We start from the raw sequence: 20856 nt of genomic DNA on the forward strand, positions 1-20856 counted from the left end.
CGTGGAGACGGCACCAGGGGAATCTACGTAACAACCTTACTAACTAGACTTGATAGCGCCCATTCCTTCCCCATATATTTGCCTTCCTACAATTTGTCATCTCTACAGACTCAAGGTTCTTTTTCTTGTCATGCATCTTTCTTCGCTGAAGATGCTGTATAAGCCTGAATTTGAAGCCACCTCTTTGGGTTACACATCCCTAAATGTCTCTCATGTGTCTATGAGATATACATGTTAATAAATGTCTGTTTGTTTTCTCCTCTCCCATTTCCTTGGCCAGAGCAAGCCAAGTGGGTAAGACTGAACGGGCCTGGGAAATCGAATCCTTCCCTAGTGAGTGCAGCAGATATTCTGAACACTGATGCAATCAACCACACTTGCCAAGAACTGAAGAGTTATAATAAAAGTGGGACAAAAACACAGCCATGTTATTCATTTCTAGTTAGATCATGTGTTAAAACCATGGTAGTGTCAGCTGACTTTCTTCTTAATAGATGCAGAATATTTGGAAGGGAACTGTATCTCACTATGTGATACAATGTCATATCCACCATCCTGGTATCCCATGAAATCATTCACCTCTAATCATTCCCAGTATGATTTCTACAACTTCAAAAATGCACCTATAAAAGTAAAAGAAATTCCTGAAAGAGACCCCCTGACACTCTGATCCAAACTCACACGTCCAGGATCAGCTCCGGCCATCCATTCTCCTTCCTCTCTGCTCCTTTTCTGACAAATGCCCACCTCCCAGACTTCACCTCTGCGGTGCCACACCTGTTGCTTAATTGCACCATTATTAGATGAACCAAAACTTGCCACTGTTACTTTATATTCACCAAACACATGCAATTCAAGTCGTGGTCCTTATCCTTATCCTAAAAGCCTTAGAGTCTTGTCTGGTGAGAAAAAATGTCCAGACTACTTTTTGGAGAAGCATGAACTGATGAATATATATATTTTTTAAAATGTAAAAGGAACAGGGACTGACTAGAAATGTAAGGTTATGAACTAAGAAGAAGGGTAGTCAAATACATTATGAATATTACTACTTGGAGAAAACTGTTAAAATGTGTTAATTTAGCATTATAATTAAATATCAGCTAAGAAATGGAAGAAACTAACATGAAAGAGGAAGATAAATTATTCAGAGAAGTTTTTGCTTTTCTGACTTGTATCCTTTACAGTGTAAATAAACAGCAACAGAGTCTGCAATACAGACGTTCACTGAAACCCAACAATGTCTAAGTTTCTGGCTTTGAAAAAGGAGAGGCAGCGGCACGCAGCCTCGGAAATTACTTAGGATAGATGAACCTCACACATCCACAGTATCCAGCTACAGAGCGTAACGGGGGTGATCGAGCAGAGTGACTTCTATTCAAGCAAAAACACAAAGAGCAAATGGATTAAAATATTCTCCCTTATTTTCTCTCTATGACATGTATGCTAGCAAATATTAATTTTAAACTATACTGTTAATGTAGAAGCACAGCTTGAGCATTTTAAATCCCTAACATATATAACTGATTAAAATATCAATCCTGTCCATGAATGTTAAGATACTGATATAATTTGTTAATGATAAAATATATTTCTTTTCTAAATGCAAAACTGATATATATCTTGGAAAAAAAAAAGGTGATGGGGGTTAACCCCATTTTCGCTATTTGGTCTACTTTCACAATATACCTGATCTTATACTGTCACCACAGATATAGCTTCCCTGGTACACCAGTGAATGTTTTGAGGAAATGTGAATATTTCTTCTAATAATTTTTAAAGTATTTTTAATGTAGTACAACTATAACAATACGTAGTATACATATTTCAAGTGCATGGTTAAGTTTTATTTTAATTTTTTTTAGTGTTTTAAGTAGTACCAGGTAAACATTAACATGGTTAATTAAAATTGCATCACTCTCGTTTTTCTTTTAGAAGTTTCCTCTCCTGAAAATAATCATGAACGTGGAAGATACAGCTAAAATGAAATGATGGAAAGAACACCATGTCTTCTCATTTAAAACTGTGGTACGTTCAACCCTGTACATATTTTCCAGTGATGGCAGCCTTTTCCTCTTTGACATTTAACAATTATTGACTGAATGCCTGATATGTACAAGGCACCAAGGAATTAAGAATAGTGCAGCATACAGACACTGGGACTTATCGTTTAGAAGAAGAAGATACATCCAAACCCAAACCGCTATCATATAAGACAGTATAATTATCATGTAAGTTGTACAGGGGAGTGCTAGAGGACAGCAGGATGTTAATAAGCATTGTTTTTTGGGGTCAATCAGGGAGACAGCAAAGGAAAAGTGACAGCTGAACTGCGCCAAAAAAAAAAAAAAAAAAAAAAAAGTAGAAGTCAGGCAGAGATGAAAAGAGGGGAGAAGGAGGGTAAATTCTAGGTAGAAGCAAAGCATGAGGAAGGCACAGGGGTGGGAAGTTGTATTATGGGGTGGTCACAAGGGGTTGATGACTAGAATGGAGAGGGGTGCGATGCTGGGAAAATAGGCTGGTGTTGTATGAGAGTGCAGCTTTGAGAAAAATACCGCTGCTGAATGAACACAATAAACCAGGCATTCAGTGCGAGTCAGAACAATGAACTGCCAAGTAGGGAGTCTATCTAGCTATTTTAGTGAGTCTAATTACAGAGCAGAAATGTTGCATTATAGGAAACAAATACTGAATCAGCACATTAAGAAAGTAGCCCTCATTAGCACTACTTTTAAAGAGTCAGGATGTTTGAAGTTCCAGAATAGATTTATTTATGAGTCTGTATGTCTAGAGAGCCATACGGGCGATGTGGAGGTGGGTGAAAAGACACAGATAAGGAGAACGTATTCTAATGCACTTGTCTGGCAGGAAGTGCTTATTCTAATCTAGGAAATGTGTTGTTGACAAATCTAAGAAAAACAGCAATTCCTACAGGATATGTTGTGCGCCCATTTGCCCAGGGCATTACATTTTTACAAGAGTCTTAAGATACATTCTTGTTTAATCTTCATAAAAAAGACTGTTCAATACATCAATAATATCATTGCCATTTTACAGATGAGGAATGGGGCTCAGAGAGGCTCTTGTCCCAGCGCCACTTACAAGACAAATGAAAGTTCAAATCTGAAATGACCTGATTCTAAAACGTGTACCTTTCTGTTACCCAACTGATGTTCCCCTAAAACTGGTGGACTTACTGGCTTTTTGACTTTGAGAAAGTCATTTGGATCCTCTATGCATCACTGTCCTCATCTGTATAATGGGGATGAAAATCATACTTCACAGAGGTGCTGAATAGGTTTTAGAAAGTTAAATTTTTTTCTAGAAAATGGTCCATTTTATCTGTTTTCAAATACATCACAACATTATTAATAGTATTCTCCTATTATTTTTAATATCTACTATCTGACCCCACATGCTTTTCTTCTATTCTAAATACTGTTTATCTGTGCCTTCTCTCTCTTCTTGAAAGAGTACCATCAGAGGTTTCTCCATTATAGCGATCTCCTCCAGGAAACAACTTTAGTTTTGTTGATTCTCTCTAGTATTTCTTTGCTTTGCATTATTTTTTTTCTCATTTTAATTTCCATTCTCTGCTTACTCTAATAGGCCAACTCAGCTCTAGTTCTAACTTTGTGTGATTCTTTTCAGTTATTGATTTTAATGTTCTGTTTTCTATTATGATTTCTTAACTCATTAAAGTTTCTTTCTAATTTCCCAACTAAACCTGTATTTGCATGGGATGCATTCAGAACGTATAGGGGTGACGGGCAGAAGCAGATTTTCCATCAGCTCACCGTGTTGTATCTTCTAGAAGCATGCCAGATTATTTTTAAATGGGCTTCCCTTTTTATTTTTAAATGTGGTGAAATACATAGAACACGAAATTTACCATCCTCACTAACCATTTAAAATTTTTAATTGTACAGTTCAATAGTGTTAAGTATATTCACAACGGAGAGCAAGTAATCTCTAAAACTAATTTCATTTTGCAAAACAAACTCCATACCCATTAAACAACAACTCCCGACTGTCCGCTCCCCCGGCACCCTTCTTTCCGTCTCTGTAAATCTGACTACTCTAGGCACCTCATGTTAGTGGAGTCATAGGGTATTTGTCATTTTGTAACTGGCTTATTTTACTTATCACTTAATCTTCAAGGTTCCCCCATGATGTAGTATGTGCCAGAATTTATTTCCTTTAAGTCTGAATATGTCATTATATGTAAAACCACATTTTGTTTATCCATTCACCAACTGAGTAACACTAGGGCTGCTTCTATCTTTCGGCTATTGTCAATAGTGTTGCTGTGAACATGGGTATTCAAATGTCTCTTTAAAACCTTGTTTTTCATTCTTGTGGATATTCACCCAGAATGGAATTGTTGGGTGATATGTAATCCAATTGTAAAATTTTATGAAACTGCCATCCCGTTTACTGTAGTGGCTGTACCATTTTATAATCCCACCAACAGTATACAGACTTTCTAATTTGTCTACATCCTCCACAGTTTTCATTTTATTTTATTTTTTTGTGACAGCAGCCATCCTACTGGGTATGAGATGTTATCTCATTGTAGTTTTAATTTGCATTTCCCTAATGATTAGCAGGGTTAAGCAGTCTTACAGGTGCTTGTTGACCATTTGTATATCTTCTTTGGAGAGTTAAATGATTTTTTAAAAATTTACTGAAATGCAACAACATAGATACAATTGATTACACAGGCAAATGGTTTCCATTATGTTAAAACAATACAGAGTTTATAAAAACCATCATACCATTCCACCTGGGGTCTTTCCAGGAGACAGCTACAGCTACACATCAGCCTATATGACTATGAACTGCCGTAATGCTTGACCCTGAAATATCTATACGTCGCATATTTCGGATGTAAATCCAAGGTAACGGTAGATTTTCCCCTGAGAATTCCATTCTAGGTACTTGCATAAAACCCATCAACCAACTAATAAACGAAAATACAGTAAACGCTATTTAACTACAAATGGATATTCTATCTTAAAACTTTTTCATGGTAAACATATCCTGCCTTTTTACGTTCTTTCTAGCACAGACAACCTATTTTTTTTTTTTGTAGTAAAGAGTTTGAGATTTTTCTAAGACGATTCTATAAACATATAAGTTCTTTATATATTGCATTTAGTTCTTTGTATTTTTCCTTCTTAGGTATTACTTGTGCCTCACTTTTCACTAGTAGTGTGTGCACTCAAGGAATAATAGTTCAAAATATAAACAAAATGTTAAGGAGACATTGAAACAAAAATATGTATTTCTACTAAAGCGTTATATACTTTTGTTATTTGCAAAAAATAACAACAAAACCTCTATTTTAAAGCCTCTGACCGCTAGACCTTCTGGGAGTAAGAGAAATGTCTAATTTTAGTGTTCGCTTTCCATTAGTCAACATATCTCTAAGTTTAGAAGTGAATTCTATGAAATACAGGAGACTACATGCACAGATTTCATAATATGGTCATAATTCTAGACTAGTTACTTTCAGGTTTTTTTTACTGAAAAAGAATCATAAGGTTAAAATTATAAACTATTACATCCAGAAATATTCACTCAATTAACTCCCTAATGAAGCTTAGCTGATGCAAATTATACACTGAGTGTTTCTAAAAGGAGCTCTTTTAAAGCTTTGATTTTAAGTAATAATTGAATTTTTTGTACATATTTCTTTGTAATTAGTGTATTTAAAATTTGGTCTGGATTTTCATTCACTGCCATATAATTCACTTCTACTTCTTGGAGTAATTCTCTTATAAAATGATTAATGGTAATAGTGTAATGATTAATAATGACACATTGTACTTTATAGCTTCTAGGAGATACAAGTACTTCATTACAGATTTCATTACCGCCATCAGTACTATGAGGCAGATAGGATAAGAACATATTATTCTCTTTACCGCAATTTAAAATGCAAAAGAGATTAAAGCCATGTCGAAGAATATTTATATGCTTTCTATGACCATGGATGTGAATATTAGTTCATCAATGTGGGGATTATTTGTTGTATGCAAATATTTCATTTATTTGCCCACTACAAACCAATGTGATCTGTCAAGAAGAGAAATATTTAGCCCCGCCTGTGTGGCTCAGTGGTTGAGCATTGACCCAAGAACTAGGAGGTCACAGTTCCATTCCTGGTCAAGGCTCTTGCCTGGGTTGCAGGCTCGATCCCCAGTAGGGGGCATACAGGAGACAGCCGATCCACGATTCTCTCATCATTGATGTTTCTATCTCTCTCTCCCTCTATCTTCCTCTCTCTGAAATCAATAAAAACATATTTTTTTTAAGAAAGAAAGAAAAAGATTGATAGCTTCCCAGACTGGTTACATGCCAGTGACCACCAACTTTTATCCTAATTTTTCTAAATTTCATTAAGTACTTTCAGGAAAGTACTCTAAGATGATAAGAGTTCCATGAAAGAATTTAAAGTGACATTAATTCATTTTGACTTGACGATCTTCTGTCTTTCACTTAAGTTTAGGAGTCTGAAAATGATTGGTGTAGTTAAAAAATATGCAATGGGAAAAACTGCCTTGACAATATACAGGATCCCTGCCTCACGGTCCAAACTCTGCTTTGCATGGCAGAGGTGGGTCTGGGATCTGGGTTCCTGACGGCCAGGTGGGAGTGCTTTCTACTCTAAGTCTGTGAAACACACTGCTGCAGTGTTTTACACCCACGCTCATGAGTATCTGCTGCAAAGTAATATATAGGGTGTCCCCCAAAATGTACACATCCTTTAGCAGCCAACTCACTTAATTTTCGCTCCTTTTCAGGTTTAACTGATTTGAAATAATGGATGGAGCCAGACTAAGCTTTGAACACAGTAAATTTATCCTCAAGTGCCACTAAGCTTTATTTTTTGTACGGGGACACATAAAAGGTAAAGTTTACAGTGCAAAACCACAACAGTTGGCGAACTGAGGGCACACAAATACCAAATGAAATGATTCTTGATGTTTGCCATTCCATTGCTTCATGTTATCAGCAGTGCCTGGACCAGAACAGTCATCAGTTTGAAAATGGGCAGTGACAAAAAGAGTACTGATTTCTGTAAATTCTTTTAAATTTTGAAAATGAACTGTATGTTAATAAACACCGACTTTATAATCATTTACAGTGTGTATACATTTTTGGGGGACACTCTGTATTTATAAGATCAGTTTTAAAGACCGTTTAGGAAAAAGACCAGCTTAAAAGAAATGCAGTTCTCGAAGGTAAGTGTCGTCACTCTTTAAGCTTAAAAACAGGCCTCCTTGTGAAATTTTACTGTGTATTCTCACAGTATGTAGTGAGTGACATACCTGCCCCAGGCTGCCTCACTTGTAGATGCTTTATTAACTGGAACACAGGAGGAGTCAATGATGGTGGATTTGTTCATCTTGTAGCAGAATCCGCAATCTGGGTCCAACATACACTCATTACAGTAACTGTAAAGTGAAAAGAATTACACTCGTGTTAGCAGAGATAACTGGTGTTCCCCCGCATTTTCCACTCTCCTCTGCTGTAAGCGTGGGTCCATCAGACTGGTTTGGTGAAGTGACACGTGATGAGGCCGGTGAGAGCAGGAAGGACTCTCCCATCTCTCCCCCACCTCCCGCAGCACCTTCGGAACCTACTTTGAGATGGAAGAGGCTTGGGTCTGAGACACTGGATATAGAAGAACCTGTCACCCTGTAGCAAATAAACTATGCTTTTCTAAGCCAACTGAGATTTGTTACCAAAGTATGGACTGGCCCATCTTGATCCAGGCCAACTGGTTCCAAATTATACTAAAGCATTTATTTCTCTTGTTTCCATCATGTAACACATCTTTTTTAAATTGAAAATATGTTTTTCCAACATATATTCTGAAGTAGAAAAAGTCAAAGAATAAAATAAATTGTAACTAAAGAAAAAATTAAGATAAAAAAATACTGCCATTCAAATAATAATCATTGTTAACATCTTGGTGGACACCTGTACTTTTAACAAATATAGATTCAGTGTCAGTTATGGATTATAATTAATTTAAAAGAAGTTAGTGTAGCCTGGCCAGTGTGGCTCAGTGGTTGAGCATTGACCTATGAACCAGGAGGTGACAGTTCAATTCCTGGTCAGGGCACATGCCCAGGTTGTGGGCTCAATACCTAGTAGGGGGCATGCAGGAGGCAGCCGATCAATGATTCTCTCTCATCACTGATGTTTCTCTCTCTCTCTCCCTCTCCCTTCCTCTCTGAAATCAATAAAATATATATTTTAAAAAAGAAGTTAGTGTAGAAAAAAAGGCTAACTCTTCCCTAGGTTAATCACATCTATTGTTTGGATCACAGAGCCATAATCAATTAATCATTGCTCACCTAACAGCAGTACCCTAACGACATGAAAATTCTAACCAGGGGAAATCCTTGAGAGGGCAGGGTGTTCCAGCCTACACACGGTGTGCTTGGAGAACGAGTTTTCTTGCTGTCGCACTCATCTGTCAGAAAACTCTGGCGCCTCGGACATGGCAGGCACACGCAAGGCACTGGAGATACGAAATAGACAAGGTCCTTGCTCGTGGGTGGATGGAAGGCGAGGATGAGAAACAGCATGCAAGTAAAGAATGGCAGTGCGAGCGGACAGTTATGCACGCCTCCAAGGACAGCGGCATGCTCATTCACCTGGGAGGCCTGGGGGCAACTTCAGAGGTGATGCTTCAATTGGATCGTAAGGAAAATGTATCAGGTGAAGGGAAGGGCACTTCCGAGACCTGCTTATTTTACAACTAAAGATCAGTCAGTACAGACTTAAATATCTACTGTGGACAAGTAATCATACAGGAGTATGGGGGAGAAACAGGGTTAAGAACTGCTCTTAAGTTGTCCACAAAAGATGTGAATCTTGGCTCAAAATTAAAATACTGCTTTGACTCATTTCGCTCCATGGGAAAATCCTGGCTTTGTTTTAAAATGAGACGATCATCATTTCGGCCTCTTTCTGTGAACTTCTCCTCTGCAAACAGCCATCCCTACATTTATATGCGACTTCAGCCCCGTTCTAAAAGCAAAAAGGAGGCCTTTCAAAAGCCTCCCTTCGGAGAGGTTAGAGAGGCGACACAGCACTGTAAACGCGAGACAGTCCACCTCTGTGATGAGCAAAAGCAGCAAAGCCATAGAAGGCATTCCCGGCTGGGCTTCTGTCTTTGAGAAGTACACTGGGCTCATCTGGAAAGGAAGATAATTCTTACGAGCGAGTTGTTTCTTTATTCGGCCCACATGAAGCGGACTCTAACAACCCTGATTCTTCCAATGGCTTTAATGGCACTATTGAGAAAGATCAACTCAAACATTTGTAGAGAAATGACTCTACTTTATTTCTTTAAAAATCAGTGATTCCTATAAAAGGCCAAAAAACTTAACGATAAAAGCTGATAGTTACCCAGAGCCTACTACATATACATGTCAGACAGATGGGGTGTTATCCATCATGCTTTGCCTCCCCCATCACTCATTCAAGCATCCAACCCTGACCACACCTCCCTTTCCCAGCCTGTCTCGTAAATAATCCCTGCTCTGTCGCCATCATTAACTCAACAAATACAAATATTTTACACTCGCTAGGGGCTGGGCAGGTTCCAGGGGCTGGGACACATCTGTGAACAAAGCAGACCCCTGTGCTGGCGGAGCGGTTTGTATTAGCCCTCCTGGTGACCTCCCGGTGACCTCCGGGTGACCTCCAGTTAATCGGTCCCTCTACTTGCTCCCTGTTCACTCACTAGCTTGTTCCCTTCTTTAGTTCCGTCCTCATCGAGCTCGGTGACCGCGGCCCATCATTTCAGCCTGCTGACTTTCGCTGACCATTTACCTTTCCATCACACCTCCCTAGCCCAAAGCCCAGCCATGTATGAATGCCAACAGCTGCCCGGCAGTGCCTTCACCCACACCCCCACATGCAGCTGGAGGAATCTCACCACAGGCAGGTCAGTTCCTTGTCTTACTTCACAGTGAAAACTGAAGGGACTGAATTTTCCCCACTTTCAGCTCAGACATGAACAAAGGTCGTTTACACTCACCTCTTTTCCTCCAGGCTCTGAGAAGGGTATTCAAGGACCATCCCTCTGCCAGGGCTTTTCATCTCAGTCCCTCTGGGCCTCACCAGGACCAATGCCTCGTCCCACGGGCTATTTCCTTCTCTTTCTATTCTAAAACCTCTCCCAGGACTTACCCGGAGCTTATGTGCAGGCTCAAGCCTTTCCCATGTTAAAGAAGTGTGCAAAGCTGTCCTTCCTACTACTCCACACTACCCCTCCGTACTGGTTCATAGGGGTCACTCACTGAAGAGGTCAAATATTAAAACGTGTTCAAATCCTTGCCAACCCAGGGAGTGGACCACTGTTTGGGACGTGGTGTGCCAACCCTTATCTGAGACCTAGAATTGTTTGTTTTTCATCATAGAGAGGATTTTATGGCAAAATATTCCCAAATGTAGCAACATTTCTAACTTCGACTTGACATTTAGAAGGTTAACACAAAACTTTAACTATCCTGAGTAATCTGCTAATTGACCTTTTACAGAGAGCACCTATCATAACTGTGGCTTTAACAAATGACATTAAAGGAAGGAAAACTTCTAGAAGTGGCTATTTTTAATTCATGATTTGCTCTTTAAGGCTTTCTTGAACATGACCTAATGAATTTATGTAAGGTTTGCTAAATATAAAGCTGAGAATTTAAATATATTGGTGCCAAATCAATGTTCCTAAGAATGTTTGAGGCACAGATTAAAACTATTTTTGATAAGAGCAGACTAGTGTTATTTATCTCCTTTTATTCTCCTTCCACAGTAGGATTTGGGGTGAGTCCCAGTTTCTGGACTTCAAGTTTTCCACCCATGATCCCGGGGAACCCACCGGTTGCCAGATGCTGCATGAAGGGAATGACAGAAATGCATGCACTCTAACTCTAAATTCCCACAAACACTAACTGTAAAGCATATTATAACGTTGTAACATCTTACAAATATTACTCTTACTTCAAGGGCAGAAATGATTGGTGTGCCCTGTTTTAAGAAACTCAAAATTTACAACAGAAATTAAGAAGGTATTTATAAAAGCACTATGCTTTATAAAAGGAATTGCTGAAAGAATTACATAAAATGGGGATTCTACCCTATTAATACAAACTATATTACATTTCAAACGAATCGATATGTAGAACAGGGACGAGATGCCCTCCTCCTTGCTCTGTGCACAGCTCTATTGCAAAGGTTACAGTGTTCTTTACTGACTGGCTAGCAAAACAGACTACGAGGACCCAAGAGAAAAGGCACACGTACCAGCTCCCTCTCTGCAGCACCCATGGTAGGCTAGATTCCCCAGGACAAGTTTATCACAGAAGTACATCAGTTCTATAATTGAAGGCATTACTATAGGTTCATTAGCCTGTTTTGTTTTGCCCTTTTAAAGAAAGGGAGTTGGTGGGGTGAATAGCTGAGTCATTTTTAGGATGAAATAAGAAGAAGGTAAAACTCAGTGTCAAGGGTCCCTGAGATGGAGCTAGAGTTTTAAATTGCTAGAGGCTAACGCTTCCATTTGTAAACATTCCATCCACAACCCAAATGGAACTGCTCAGTGATTTTGATAATTCACTTTCAGAAACGCCAGCTGCACGGGCCAATTTCCGTAAAGCCCAAACAGAAGCATCCCAGAAGGAGAGGGCCCTCTCTTAAATCACATCCTGCAGAATCTCAGTACAAGGACATGACAATATGTGGAGAGAATCTGTGGTACGTAACTGTGCCCAGGATCTACAATAGTGTTATCGGATGTGGATACTTCCCTGGGGGAGATTATACAGCCAACGCTGCTGCTCTTCTGTGGGGTGAAACTGCTGGGGGAACTGAATGCACAGCATCTAGAAACCCTAACAGGGGACGTGAAAATACCTCATCCAGACCCGTAACTACAATTAGAACCAAGCCAACTTGCTGGCTGAAGGGAGGGAAGATTTAACTTTTCAATCTCCGTCTTTTCTTTTTAAAAAGAGAGAAAAATAAGTATTTCCATATTAAGAAAAAGAACTGGTTCAAGAACTTTAAAATGCTTCCAATTAAAGTAAAAAAGGAGAGAACAAAAGGCAGCTTAGTGCCTAAGGCCGAGGAGGGAGGGCCTGTTTCCCTTTAATCGATCGTTTACATGTTTCACGTGGCACCCAGGACCTCAACCGAATGTGCCTTCTTCTTTCTCCTGAGAAAATCCTTTAAGCATTGATCTGGGTTAATTCAGAACCTTTTTAATCTCTCCTCTGTGAAGTCGAGTATGAACTCGGCTCTCTAGAAAGCGGTCCACTTGTTTTTAAGTGTGTCTCATTAAATCTAATGACATGGAGCATCATGAACAGTGTGTGGCCTTTAAAGTGCCTGTCTCTGCTATGGCCTGAATTTCAGAAAATCGGTGGTGGCCAGTGCAGGTCAGGATGATCCGTGCACTGGAGTGGTGAGGCATGACTGGCCTTAGGAAATCAGAGCCAATAGAGCCTCCGCTTTATAGAACGTGGCCACAGGTTCACGTCCATTCTCTGTGGGCACCTGTGTTCACTCACACATTCCTTCTGCATCAACGATGCCACTGTTTCCTGTGACGGCTCCTCCAAACTCCCCTCCTCTTTACTCCCCCCTCCTCACTCCTGACTGTCCCTGCTGCTGGCAGCAGGTGACTTGGAATCCAGTTCACCAGAGGACGCCCTTCCTGGGGGGCTGCCGGCCTTGCTTGTTGCCGTCTATGGACCCGATCTCTACACGAGCACTGCACAGAACACCAGGACACCTGCCCTCTCTCTCAGCCAGCGTGTAGACGGCAGGGGACTCCCTCTCCCCATCTGGACTGTGTAAATAGAGAACTCGTGATAATTAAAAACAAAAACAAAAATTCTGGGGAACTGAAGTGCTTGGAAATTAAAAAGTAGAGGATCACCCACTGGCGTGGCTCAGTGGTTGAGCATCAACCTATGAACCAGGAGGTCCCAGTTTGATGACCAGTCAGGGCACATGCCTGGGTTGCGGGCTCAATCCCCAGTGTGGGGAGTGCAGGACGCAGCCGATCAATGATTCTCTCTCATCACTGATGTTTCTCTCCCTCCCTTCTTTTCTGAAATCAATAATATATATATATATATATATATATATATATATATATATATATATATATATATATGTATTTTTTAAAGCAGGGGATCTATTGGCTCTGATTTCATGAAGCAAGTCATGCCTCACCACTCCCCTGAAGCTGCTCTCACAAGAGACCGTCGGGATCTTCTCCTTGTTAGCTCTGGGCACTTTTCTTTCCGAATCTTAGTTTATCGTTCTGTGATGAAATTCCCTAAAATGTTTTCCTCTGCTGAAAGTTTCTCACCCCTTGACACTACTTCCTCTACGGTCTCTCCACTGGCCGCATCTTATTGTTTTCTTTCTCCACTTGGTTCTTTCTCCTTTGGTTCTGTTCTGGGAAACCTTTCATTACTCTGTACACTTTTATGGGAAACAATGACCTCACATGACCCTCACTATCATCCATACACTGAGACTGCGTGACCCGTTTCTCCAGTTTGTTTCTCTTCCATAAGGGCCAGACCCATATTTCCAGCGGCCCCATTTTCTGGATGTTTCACCAGCACCTCACACTCAACACAGCTAAAGCTCAATCTTTGGCTTTCCTGTCAAACCTGCTGTTCTTTTGTGTCTCACAATTTGAAGACCTGAGCATGTGAGATCACTCATATTTAAAGAGCACAGCAGCAAGTCTATCTCAAAGTATGGGTAGCTCCTCTACTCACTATTCTTATCCATTTTTTCACCTGAACTCTGACTTGAACTTGCCATCTCTCACCTGAACTCTCCCAACAGTCTTCTGATGAGTCCTCCTGCTTCTAGACTCCCTCCCCTCCATCCTCTGTATTTCCTTAAAGCTAAACTTGATCAGACCTCTCTCCCATTTAAATCCTGCAATAGTGTTCCATGGCCTGCAGGGTGAAGATCCGGCCCCTTATTAAGACACAACCTCACCCCCTTTCATCTTGTCCATCGTTTCTTGCCATTTCTTCCCAGGTGCCTGGGCTCCAGCCAGGCCATACAAAACTACAGGATTCAGCATATGACCAGCTTTGATGTTTCCCCTCCTATTGTTTACTCTGGATTATTACTTCCCACCTTTGTTTCCCTACCCATTTGCTTCAAGACTCATATATGACATCAGCTCCTCCGTGAAACTTCCTGACCCCAGCACAATTAGATGCATCACTAGTACATCTTTTATTCCCAGTGATTTCCATGTTGCCTGATAGATACGTGTTCAATATATACCTGCTGAATAAGTAAAGAGATGAACATCAGTTATATAGACAGCAGGTTTGGTAGTTCTTTCTATTGTTCCACTAATGTTCCCCACATTTTGGTCCAATGAGATCAAAGAATTGAGGCTTGAATTAAACTGTGAATTGTTCCATAGAATTCATGGCTTTCCGATCAAACCCATACACAACTGTCTGAAGCCATCTGGAACATAGTCATATTTCTCATCTCTTCCCCTTAGAAACTGAGGCTAAAAATATAATGGATTCCTGAGTTAGAGGCAAAAAATAATTCATGGCAGCGAGGCATGCACACTAAAAGCAATCATAGACTTTTGCTCTTTGGCCCTATTACATAGGGCAAATTTAGCCTATTTGTCAGAATAGGTTTCTTTTTTTTTTAACATTTACTGGTATTTTAGGCTCCAATTTCTAGTAACTCATTGTCTAATCCTTTTTAAATAAATCCTTAGTTTGTTTCTCTAAAAGGGAGGGAGAATAGAGCTCTCTCTGCCAAGCCTGTCACCATCAACAAGGCTAAGTGTTTTCATATTATACTACATGGACCTTTGATTAACATTGTTAAAAACAAAACCTCAATTCCAACTTTGCAAATACAGGATGACATGTTCATGCATATGTTGATATATGTAGACGTGTATTTAGGCAAGTAAATGTATATTATAGATATACACACATTTATATACAATCTTTTCAGTCAAATAATTGAGATTAAAATCAGATTTATAATACAATTTTAAAATCAAAACACAGGCACCCAAATACAAAACAATTAGTATGCAACATACCACCTTCTAAGAAGAACAACAACAGTAATTGATCTTCTTTGGTGTAGTACATATTATTCATTGATGAAGAGACAGGAAATAAATATTAGAATTGGAATTTTTAGTTTTACCAATAGACCAAATCCATTAGTAGTTGTAGACATGAAGAGGATTTTGGAGGGTGAGTTTTACCACAAGCCTCACTGTTGACATAATTTTTAAAAAATATATTTTTATTGGTTTCAGAGAGGAAGAGGGGGGGGGAGAGAGAGAGAGAGAGAGAGAGAGAGAGAGAGAGAGAGATATCAATGATGAGAGAGAATCATTGATGGGCTGCCTCCTGCACATCCCCTACTGGGGATGGAGCCCGCAACCCGGGCAAGTTCCCTGACCAGAAATCGAACTGTGACTTCCTGGTTCATAGGTCAACCACTCAGCCACACCAACTGGACAACAATTTATATGTATGTCACAGAGCTTTACCAAAAATAATAATAAATAAAAATAATGCATGGACATAGTTTTGTTTGGGGCTCATCATCACCATCAGAAAACTCTTTTATATAAGCCTTATTTTATGTCTCTGTGCCTGTACTTGTATAAACACCGATGTATCCCTAAAAAAGCTGTAGAACACACACTCCTGCAATATGCATTTGGCTAATCACATTACCTGACATGAGTTGCCGATTTCTGTACAGTGCTCCTAACACTAACTTCTACATAGTGAGAACTTTCTGATATGCCAAGACACAGGGTAGGTAGACAGTTTGGATCACAGTAACAACAAAGTTTAAATTGAGCACTGCACTAAGGGACACTTCCTTTGCTGAACAGCATTGAACTTTTAAAATTATAACAGTAACTTTTTTAAAAGTGAGGAGCACATAAATATCTTTCCATACATAGAAATGATAGCCACAAATGCTGTATTCCCTGTTCTGAAACTTTTCAGAATCTTACCTAATAATAGAGAAACATGTAAGTTGACCGTACCTCCGCTACGCCCACAGCCAATCAGAGTGAGCATGCAAATTAACCCAATAAAGATGGCGTTTAATTTGTATACATACCTGGGTCCCAGGAACCTCCTTGGCACCCAGGTCACTCCCAGCCGGCCATTGAAGGGGTGGGGGGGGGGGCCCTTCCCAAGCCTTAGGCAGAGGCTTTAGGCTTGGGAAGGGGCCGAGCCTGCGATCGGAGGTGTGGGGGGTGGGGGGAGAGCCCCTTCCCAAGCCTAAAGCCTGGGGCGGAGGCTTTAGGCTTGGGAAGGGGCCAAGCCTGTGCTCGGAGGTGCCGGCGGGGTGGGGGAACCCCTTCCCAAGCCTAAAGCCTGGGACAGAGGCTTTAGGCTTAGTAAGGTGCCAAGCCTGCGATCAGAGGTGCTGGGGGGAAACCACTTCCCAAGCCTAAACCTGGGGCAGAGGCTTTAGGCTTGGGAAGGGGCTGAGCTTGGGATCGGAGGGAAGGGGAAAATATCAATGGAAAGATATCCTCAGGTGAGGATAAAAAGAAAAATAAAGAAAGAAATGTCATATCCTATGAAAGACACATCTTGAAAATGCTTAAAGAAAGTTGTCATTTTTTCATGGTGAAGGGACTGGAGTCTGTGTTGATGAAAATACCTTGGCGGCTGCGGTGACTGGCAGTGGCTGCAGCAGTGGGGTGATGGAGCTGGCGCCTTCCCCTGATCAGCCCGGTCGTCTCCCGCAAAGGGAGGCCAGACTGTGGCTTAGGTACGCTCCCAATGGGGAGTGGGCCTAAGCCATCAGTATGACATCCCCTGAGGGCTCCCAGTATGTGAGAGGGGGCAGGCTGGGCTGAGGGACCCCTCCCCAGTGCACGAATTATGTGCACCAGGCCCCTAGTTAGAAAATAAAAGTTTAAAAGCAATTCAGGGTATCCATTTCAGAAGAGATAACCTTTATGTTTAACATACAAAATATAAATGCACCATCAAGAAAGCAAGGTATCTGTCACTGAAGCCATTTGTTTTCAGTATCCACAAAGACCAAACTCTGGTAAACACATCTGGATCCTAAGTCATGCATTTGGATTTCAATGTTCCTTCATGCACTTGGATTTCAATGTTCCTTCAAGTGGATGAAGAGAGGCAAGTGAGGTATGAATGCAACTCTGGGTCTGAGTCTTTCATGGACTTTGGAAATTAAATTCATTCGTCATTTGACAGGATAAAATAAATGCCAGGAAAGAAAATTTTACTTATTTTCTTAAGTAGTTAATTTTTCCTTGAAAAATTATGGGGATTCTGCCTCCACCAAAATATACTTTAAAAAATACAACTGAATGAAAAGACTGTGCTGGCTTTTACTATGCACTCACTGAAATCCATGACTTTTAAGGCCAAAAAGAAATATTAAAGCAACCCACCTGGTAAGTATTTACAAATGATTTCTAGTTTATAAATCTGGGAATGGGAATCAATTTTTATTCTGAATTCATTAAACTTTTCCCTTTGGAGAATCACAAATTCAAATATGAATGTACACAGAGTACCTGCGTTCTTGGTGAATGCAGTCACACTGACTTTAAAATATACTTTATGTCAACACAAAAAATAGGTTGCTTTAAAGTGAGAACTTCATAGTTGCTTTTTTTTTTTAACCTATCTATGTAAATACTTCTTAAAATTGCCTCTTTGGGGACCTATTTTTGTTCGTTTGCTTTGATAACTGACTGTTCTATTTTTAAGTGGTACCAAGTATCTCCTTAAGCACAAAGAAAGGAATTTGGTGACCAAGTCTGTGTTATACTTTTCATCAAACCCTCTAACCCCCAGCACTGTGCTTATCAGAGTGAAAGTGCTTCCCACAGAGAGAACAAAATCAAAAGAAAAAAATCCATCTTGGTGTACACAGCTTTGCTTATCAGTTCTTCCTCGGCTACTTGGAGGGCTTTTCCATTTCCATAGGAAATGAAATGTTTGAATGTGAAGGACAAAGTAGTTTTGCTTGGAGAGTGAGAGAAACAATCAGACCCGGAGCCACAGAAGGATGCTTGATTTGGAAGCTGTGCCGTGTGATAAAGATGAAGCGAGATAGAGTGGAAGTCATCTCCCTGGACAGCATCCTGTCCTTTGATGCCTGTGCCTCTATGTAATGTAGTAATGTGCTCTGACAACTAGAACCTACCCCACTGACAGGATTTCACGACACTCAAAAGAATTCAAGGAGGATGAAACCAACAGGAATCAGTAAAGTGATACCTGGGTGGGATGGTGTCAAAATACTAGTATCAGCGCATAGATTTTTCTCTTTAAGGAGAATAGTCAGGTCCACATATATAAATCATCTCCACAACTAGAGGAGGAGGCAAAGAAGAGAACAGCTTTCATGGTGTTCATTTCCGCCTCTGAGTGTATGGTTATAGTCTAATTTGCGTAAAGGGTATTTCCTTGTAAGTGCATCTCATCTATATTTGCTTCTTGTCTTATATTACTTTTCCCACATTCATCAATCGGTGTAACAAAGGCCTTAAAAACAACACCGAAGTGAACAAAGCAAAATAAAAACCACAATTTAACTTGGATCAGATACACATTTTTTCAAAGTTATGTGGTTAAGAGCATTCGGCTCTAAGAAAACCCAAGGTGGTGAATTGTTTTAAATATTTCCGAATGATTTTACAGTATGTTAAACACGTGCTTTTATAGCAAAGTTGCTCTACGATGATCCTTAAAATAACAGAAAAAATTTTCTGAGCTGAGTAAATATAGGTAAATAAAAGTGAACAAGCCAAAAAAAAAAAAAAAAAAAAGTCTTCTTCAAGTCCCAAATAAACTTCAACTCACAAAAAAGATTCCTTAGAAAAACAATCTCAATTTCTCTGAATAACTGAAAACACAGCAACATAGGTATTTTCAGACCCACCGCCTTTCATTGTAAGTAATTATTGCCTACTTCCCAAAGGGTAGTGCACCCGCTCTGGGCAGCACGAGTGTCCACAGCTTGATTGGTAAATTTCAGAATGAAGAGTGGTCAAGAGCTGGGTTCTTAAGTAAAGCTCAGTTCTACTGCCTGCTAAGCCACATCATTCTCTAAAATTGACTTAACCTCCTTTAAGCCTCAATGTGATTGGTAAAATGGGGGGAATAACAGCACCTACCACAGTTGTGCTGAGGGATAAAAGAGAGAATCCATATAAAGCTCTTAGTACAGTGGTTGGCACAATGGTGACTATGCAATAAATGGTGGCTGCCATAACTAGTACTCCATTTGAACAGATGAACAAATCACTCATTTAGTCAAATCACACTCATTTTGAACAAACATGACTAAGGGCAGCTATTTAACTGGTTTACAAGGCCAAAGAAATAGGACAAAAGATTTTAAAGATTCTCCTTTTCAAAGCTGGAGGTAAATTATTTAAGAAGGCCATATTCCTTGACACCTGCAAAGTTCACCTTAGACTTCTCATCACTATTAAAAGAACTGAACCATGAAAGGAGGTAGGGCTCTATTTGATCAACTAGCTCCTCCTTTCTGCTGTCAAGCAGAACCACTCACACATGTTCCATCAACCTAACAGATTGCCTATCTCTACTGTTGGGTCAAACCCAGCTAGTAGTCTGTCTCTATATCCATTCTTTGCTTCTTCCTTTGTTAAGAGAATTCTAACCTTTAACTGGGAACACTGTGGTCTCCCATTCCTCTCTCAATCACTGAATAAAAGAATTATTCCCCAGTCTCCATTACAGCTAGATATGGCCATGGGGCTATGGTGGGAAGTACTGTGTGGGATTTCAGGAAGACCCCCCAGGGAGCTGATTCAGCTGGGAAGCAATGCTCCTACATTATCTCCTTCTGGCTGGATGCAGACATGATTGTGGACTCCTGCAGCCATCCTCGTGAACTTGTGAAGAGTAATACAGATGCAGTATAGACACAGTAGAAAGACAGGAATCCGGATCCCTGATGATACTAAATCTAGCCCATCTGCTCCAAAGTTCCTACCTTTGAATTTATTTTACACTAGAGGCCCATTGCATGAAGATTCGTGCTAGACCTTCCTTCCCCTGACTGCCGGCACTGGTTTTCCTCCGGCTCCAGGACCCAGGCCTTCGCTCCAGCTGCCGCCTTCTGCCTTCGCTCTGGCCAGAGCACTGCTCCTGTAGCTCCCTCCGCCCCCCACCCTCCTACTCATAGCAGGTGTCCTGCCCCACCTGGCTGCTCAGTGCCTGCACATGCAAATTAACCTGCCATCTTTGTTGGGTTAATTTGCATACTCACTCCTGATTGGCTAGTGCCACAGAGGTATAGTCAATTTGCATATTTCTCTTTTATTAGTGTAGATGAGAGAGAATGAAGCTTTTTTCTTGTGTAAGTCAGTTATTCTGGGTTCGTCTGCTGTATATGCCAAAACCAATTCCTGATACAAGAATATTTTTCTCAAATGCTTAAAAAATATTTTTGCTCATTTGTAACTACACCGGAAATGTCAGCTTCTACTCAAGTCCCATTATCTCTCTAAAGATATGAGACTTGAGTGTGAGTTCAAGATGTAAATACAAGCCATTCTCAGATATTGCCAACTTCTGACAAGGGGCTATTTCTTGTGCTTTGTTTCCTTAACAGCTGGCACAAGACCTGGTAAATGGTTAGTATTCAGTAATGTAGGTCCAATGAATGATTTGAAAAGAAATGTCCGTGTACATATGGTTGCATATTGGTAACGCTGATTTTCCCCAGCACCTCAGTCAATGTGGTGAAGGG

The 20856-nt window shown here is 40.3% G+C and overlaps 1 protein-coding gene across 1 annotated transcript in view; it reads right to left on the reverse strand.

Moving 5' to 3' along the window:
- Window positions 1-20856, reverse strand: part of SLC2A13 (solute carrier family 2 member 13) — a 278507-nt gene that overhangs the window by 39756 nt on the left and 217895 nt on the right. The window contains exon 7 of the mRNA XM_079774143.1: window positions 7338-7463. Within this exon, the coding sequence (XP_079630269.1) occupies window positions 7338-7463 (126 nt within the window). The remainder of the gene's footprint in view (window positions 1-7337; window positions 7464-20856) is intronic.

The sequence above is a fragment of the Cnephaeus nilssonii genome (genome assembly GCF_951640355.1).
Source record: "Cnephaeus nilssonii genome assembly, chromosome: 6".
Lineage (NCBI taxonomy): Eukaryota > Metazoa > Chordata > Mammalia > Chiroptera > Vespertilionidae > Cnephaeus > Cnephaeus nilssonii.